Raw genomic sequence first — 5,573 nt, 5'->3', positions numbered from 1 at the left:
ATTTAGTACACTGATAGTCGCAAGCACCATTCTTTCAGACCTTGCACAAAGCTGATGGCCTCGATCAATCACGGAGTAGCAACCATTGGCGAGGTAGAACTTGTTTTGCTTAGCAGATCATGGAATTTGAAGTGCATATTCAGCGAAGTCTTTCAAAAAATGTTATCTGGAGTTTTGAATAAATGATCGTATCTAAGCACTTCAAGTTCAATGATTAATGGTGGATATAAGTAGTTGCTAAGCTAAGCTTTTGTCTACTTTATGCGTAAAATAGAGAGAAAATCACATAAAAGACACAGTTCACCAAGGGTTACGACCCCGTTATAAAAGACACAAATATGCAAATTTTTTAAGAAAATAGAAAGTAAATTAGAAAAAAGAAAGGAAAGTGATTATTTCACAGCATTAAAATTAAATCTATGTTGTAAGAAAATAGTAAGTTAAGTTGTGAAAAATATATATTTTCAACAAAGAAGTTTATACTTAATTGGAAAGTAACTATCATAATCATGAATTTTCTGATTCCTTAAATCTGTAAAAGAGAAAAATGATAAATAAATATCTAATTTGCTACCTTTTAAAAGTATAAATGCTCACTTGCACTTTGTGCAGGTAAAGAAAACCGTTTGACCTTCATCTGCCGACCGGAGTTGTAAGGTAGCATAGGACATCTTATCGTTGCCGCATTTTGGACACCGGCGAGACACGATGGGTCCCTCTATTTCTTCTTCGCATTCGGTTTTGAGCTTTTGCTGTTGGTTTGATTTTTTGATCTCGTACGAGTTGAAAGGTATGGTGTATTCCATTTCCATTGTTCCGTATACTGTAATAAAATTTAAATAGGTTAAAGGATAGTCCACACTAGGAGAAAGTTGGTCTCGAGACGGTCTTAATGTCGCCCACTTTATTCGAGAGACACTGAGACCGTCTCATGTTTCCAACAGACAACAAAGTTCGTCTCAAAACAAAAATCGCAGTTCAGGTAGCCTTAAGCCTAGTCCACGCTAGGCAATATGAACTGCGATTTTTGTTATGAGACAAACTTTGTTGTCTGTTGTTGTTGGAAACCTGAGACGGTCTCAGTGTCTCCCGAAGAAAATGGGAGACTCTGAGACCGTCTCGAGAACCGTGGACTAGGCTTTAGTCCACATTAGGCAACTAGGCACTAGGACACTTCTCAAGTCTCCCGACAAGTATGGGAGCGAACCAGATGCCATTTTTTTGTAAAATTTTGAGGGCTAATTTGAATACCGACCAGCTCCTGATTTGACAGGTGCTAAGGTGTCTAGAGAAAATTAACAAGAGAAAATAGCAACAAACAACAACACCTATCGTTTAAAGTCTCTCTAATCAAACAATCAATCAATCAATCAACAACACCTATCGGTGTGTCACCAGTGGCAAAAATGGAAACCAGTTTAGCACTTACCGGTGCGCAAAAGAGCTGCTAAAGCTAAAATAAGTTTAAGTTTATTATTCGAAATTACGGTAGTCTCAAAGTTACCTAGACCTAAGACCTAGAATGTGTCCCGGGTTAACACCTGGGATAGCACTTACCGGTATCGATGCTCTAAGAGCACCTATATCCGTGGTCCAAACAGCCGGTTTAGACCCAAATTCCGACCCGAGCAACCGCACTGCCCAAGTCATAAGTTCTAAAAACTAGCACCAATTCTGCTCTAACGTCAGCTATAGAGCTTGATTCTGTGCATCATATTAGCCATGTGAGCCAAGTTTGGCGAAATTAACTGCGGCCTTCAGTGGTCAGTCTGGTTATCTGGTGTCTGCGCTTTAGTGCAGAAACTGGTATAACCCTATAAAAGCACTGTGCTGTGCTAAGTTGATGCTATAGCGTTGGCGGGCAAAATGCTGGCAAAATGCAAATGGCGTTTAAATGAGGTACAAACCATGCGGGTAAAAATAAAAATTCGATTTTTGTTTGGCTCCATTTTTCTGCCATGATAATGAAATTTTGCTTATGTTGATTTTCGCTTATGCATATTGAGGGAATCTCTCGGTTGCATTTTTTAAATGTTTTTTTTTATTTTTCGGGTGAAGATGACCTGGAATCGAACTCATGACATATGGCTCTAACATTTGACATTGACTCTGCTTATGAAACTATAAAGTCCGCGCTAAATCTTTGAAAAAAAAGCTCTATTTGAATCAAATTTCTGCAACCGGTGCCCTAAATTTGCATAAATTCAGCATCAATCAATGCTAATGTGATTTGGCCTCATGCCACTGTAGTACTTTCATTGTGCAAAAAAGCATTAAAGCAAGCTTGTGTGATGCCAATTTAATGCTTAAAAATATAGCATTTTTTATTCAGATTTAGAGCTATGTCGCATTCCAAAAGCATTGTGCAAAGCTGATAAAATGCTAGTTGCATTTTAAAAGAGTGGTATAAATTTAATATGATGCATCATAGCACTCGAAGGGCTGTTGTAATCGTTGTAATGCAAAATTGCACTTGATGTGCTGATATAGTATAATTCAGCACTTGAATGCTGGTGTAAAGCTAACAAAATGCAAAGCTTTAGTGCTTATGGTTACTTGGGTGGTGATCCATTATACCAGTTTTATAGAGCTGGTATAAGGCAGTATAAGCAATAACTTTGTTTATTTTGATTTCCATTTTATTGCGGTATCAGATTTTGGGGGATGAGCGATATTATTTACTATTTTGCTAGGTGAATGCCAAAAAGGTAAAATTTAACTTTTTGCTAGGTGAATTAAATAAAGGTAAAATTTACCTTTTTGCTAGGTAAATGAAAAAAAGGTAAAATTTACCTCGAAAAAGGGGTGGAAAAAAACACCTTGCAAAAAGGTAAATTGTACCTTTTTCTTATTTTCCGTGTGGGTATTTTCGAGGTTCAGTGTAATGGAACACGTGTGGTTGCCAGTTTTTTTTTTCATTGGATCGGATCTTATTTCTTTGGTTCAATTCTTGTATAAAATAGACCCAAGAATAGACCACGAATACAGATGCTCTTATAGCGAGGACTATGCTTTATCTTTCACAACTGCATGCATCATGTTTTAATTTATTAGGGCTGTCCCAACGGTGTATGCAAAACACGGTTTTCGACCACGCTAAAACAGTCCGTCCGGCACCGGTGGCGTAAATTGCTGTTTAAGCACAGATTTCAAAATTCCCAACAGTTATACGCCTTTGTTCCAAATTCATGCAAATTTGGAACAGGATTTCAAAATTTACGACAGACCGATTCTTAGAAAAAATTCCTTCCTTTAAATTTCTGGCTAAAAAAGCCATCTACTACATTACAAACTACTGATAATCATGAAAATTTTACTTAAGAATACATAAAAGGAGCAAATTTGCAAATCTGTTTAGTTTGCCCACAAAAAAGCACAAATATGTTTAATGACTTTTTACCTATTTTCAAAAGGTGTCTCGAAAACAAGAACTGGTAAACTAAATTAATATTTGGAATCAGCACCCCAAAATGAGCCAATTTTTAAAAGAAAAATCGGTATCAAATTTTGAATACGGCGAATGCGCCAAGACCTTTGTTTTGAGAAAAACGCATTCCAAGTTTTAGAAAATAAAATCAATTTCCTATTTAGCTGCGTACAATCATTTTCCTAAAGAAGTCGCTAAAATGCTTTCAAATTGGTTAAATTTCAACACCCGATCGATAAATATAGCTTTTCCGTACTAATTACCACAAAAAATTAATAAATATAACTGTGGGCCCTTTTACCACAGACTGGTGCTCTCATTTTGTTCATTCGCCAAATTGGAGTGCCCTTTTGAATTGCAGAATGACTATTCGCCTTTTAGATCACTCATTAACGAAGCAATATTCAAGCAAATTTCGGCTTGAAAACGGGTCCAAATGATCACGTTAACACATTAGCACATTCAACGATCTTATAAATACTGATTTGTGCATCTCCTCGTCCTGGAAATTTTTTTTTCGAAAACTTCAATGCCCTTTTTCCATCTCGAAATAACTATTGGCCCTTTTGTTCGCGACGAAATTTTGAGGGGAAATGGGCGAATGAACTGTGGGATTACACACTCATAAAAAAAGCTATTCGCCTTATTTAAAAAATTAAATTTAACTTCACTAAAATAAGAAAAATTGAAAGGAGATCATATTTTCGGATGTAAAATGAATAGTTTAACGCATTTATGTGATTATCTGGATTTGTTTACAGTTGGCGCATTCGCCGTATTCAAAATTCGATACCGAAATGTTTTTTTTTTGTTTCAATTAAGCTTTTTTTCTCGCTGCGATCCAGCTCGACAGGGGGTTTCGTTACGGCCTGGAAGAAATCGGTCGAAGTCAATTGGAAAAAGAAAGGAATACAATCGTAAATTCATTTCTACTTGTTTCGAACTTCATTAAAAAGGCTTTAACTTATGCCGTTTTCGTTTTCTCCACAAGCGCGGGGCAAAACTTTTTCTGAATAAATAAACAGAATCGTTACCCGGGACGATGCAAATATATTGTTGCTATACTCACACCTATGTTTACCCCCAACACTGACAACTTTTACAGGGTGCAACCGCCTGCTTGAGGTTCAAATCTCGGGCAAAACTAGTGGACTTCTGAATTAATAAACGAACACAATAACAGTAGCTAGGGCAAAACTCGTGGGTAACTAGGTTGCCACTGCCAATAAACGAAAACACTATTAATGAAATCCTGGTAGAATAATGACGGTGTAAAACTCAAAACTTAGCAATTTTTCTATTAAAATGAGTTTTTTTCTTCTCAATTATTGAGTGTCGGCAATAAAAGTGTACCCGTTTTAATTTTGCTATCACACACCGGTGGGGAGCGCGTGTTTTAGCCGATTCCAAAATTTAAAATTGTGCTAAAACTGGAATACCTAAAACCAATATTTACGCCTGAACCGTTGCAGGTGCTTTTAACTTCTACACAGCCTGTTATTTCAAATAACTTTATAGCTAGGTTAAGGAAAACAAAGGTATATTAAAACATGTTTATACATTACCTGCTTCATTAAAGTTGCTGTGGCAATTGTAGCACGTCACCGTTCTCGTCATTTTCAGCAAAGGCAGAATTGATCCACATTCCGGACAAAATCCCGGGGTAATAGAAGAACTAAAATCCATAGTTCTTTGAAATGGTAATGAGGATACTCGAAGCAATTTGTTTTTTTTTGCTAGTGGATTTTTTTTATTCGATGCATCACATCCTACACTGAAAATAAAAAATACCTAAATTTGAGAACTTCCACCCCCCAAACCAAGGTGTGTATATATAGGAGGTGTTGATATATATGCATGATGAATCTAGGATCAATCTATATTACCGTATTTGTTTTCTCCCCTCGATCAGTGTTCCACCGTACCTGACAAAAATAAACACAAATCGTCGCCAGTGTATAGGGTAACGGACTTATTTTGGACCAGTGGACCAATTTTAGACCACCTTGTCTAGCTCTCTTCTAAAACAACTAATAATGAAAAAAAAATAGTGCATTACATTAAGTGTCAGAGGGCTTCAATAATATTTGCTAAAAAAAATCATGATTACTTGTTTTATAAGAGAATTAGACAAGGTGGTCCAAAA

The 5,573-nt window shown here is 36.5% G+C and overlaps 1 protein-coding gene across 1 annotated transcript; it reads right to left on the bottom strand.

The window, feature by feature from the left end:
* Nucleotides 1-381: 381 nt before the first annotated feature.
* On the bottom strand, nt 382-5,194 carry LOC129739815 (DNA-directed RNA polymerase I subunit RPA12). The gene is made up of 3 exons (XM_055731344.1): nt 4,993-5,194; nt 598-823; nt 382-532 (listed from the first exon to the last, which is right to left on the bottom strand). The coding sequence occupies exons 1-3, from the start codon at nt 5,111-5,113 to the stop codon at nt 508-510; spliced, it is 372 nt and encodes a 123-aa protein (XP_055587319.1). The 5' UTR covers nt 5,114-5,194; the 3' UTR covers nt 382-507.
* Nucleotides 5,195-5,573: the final 379 nt, after the last annotated feature.

The sequence above is a fragment of the Uranotaenia lowii genome, chromosome 1, assembly GCF_029784155.1.
Source record: "Uranotaenia lowii strain MFRU-FL chromosome 1, ASM2978415v1, whole genome shotgun sequence".
In the NCBI taxonomy this organism is placed as follows: Eukaryota; Metazoa; Arthropoda; class Insecta; order Diptera; family Culicidae; genus Uranotaenia; species Uranotaenia lowii.
The sequence above is the reverse complement of the archived record's forward strand: the minus strand, read 5'-3'. Positions and strand labels throughout refer to the sequence as shown.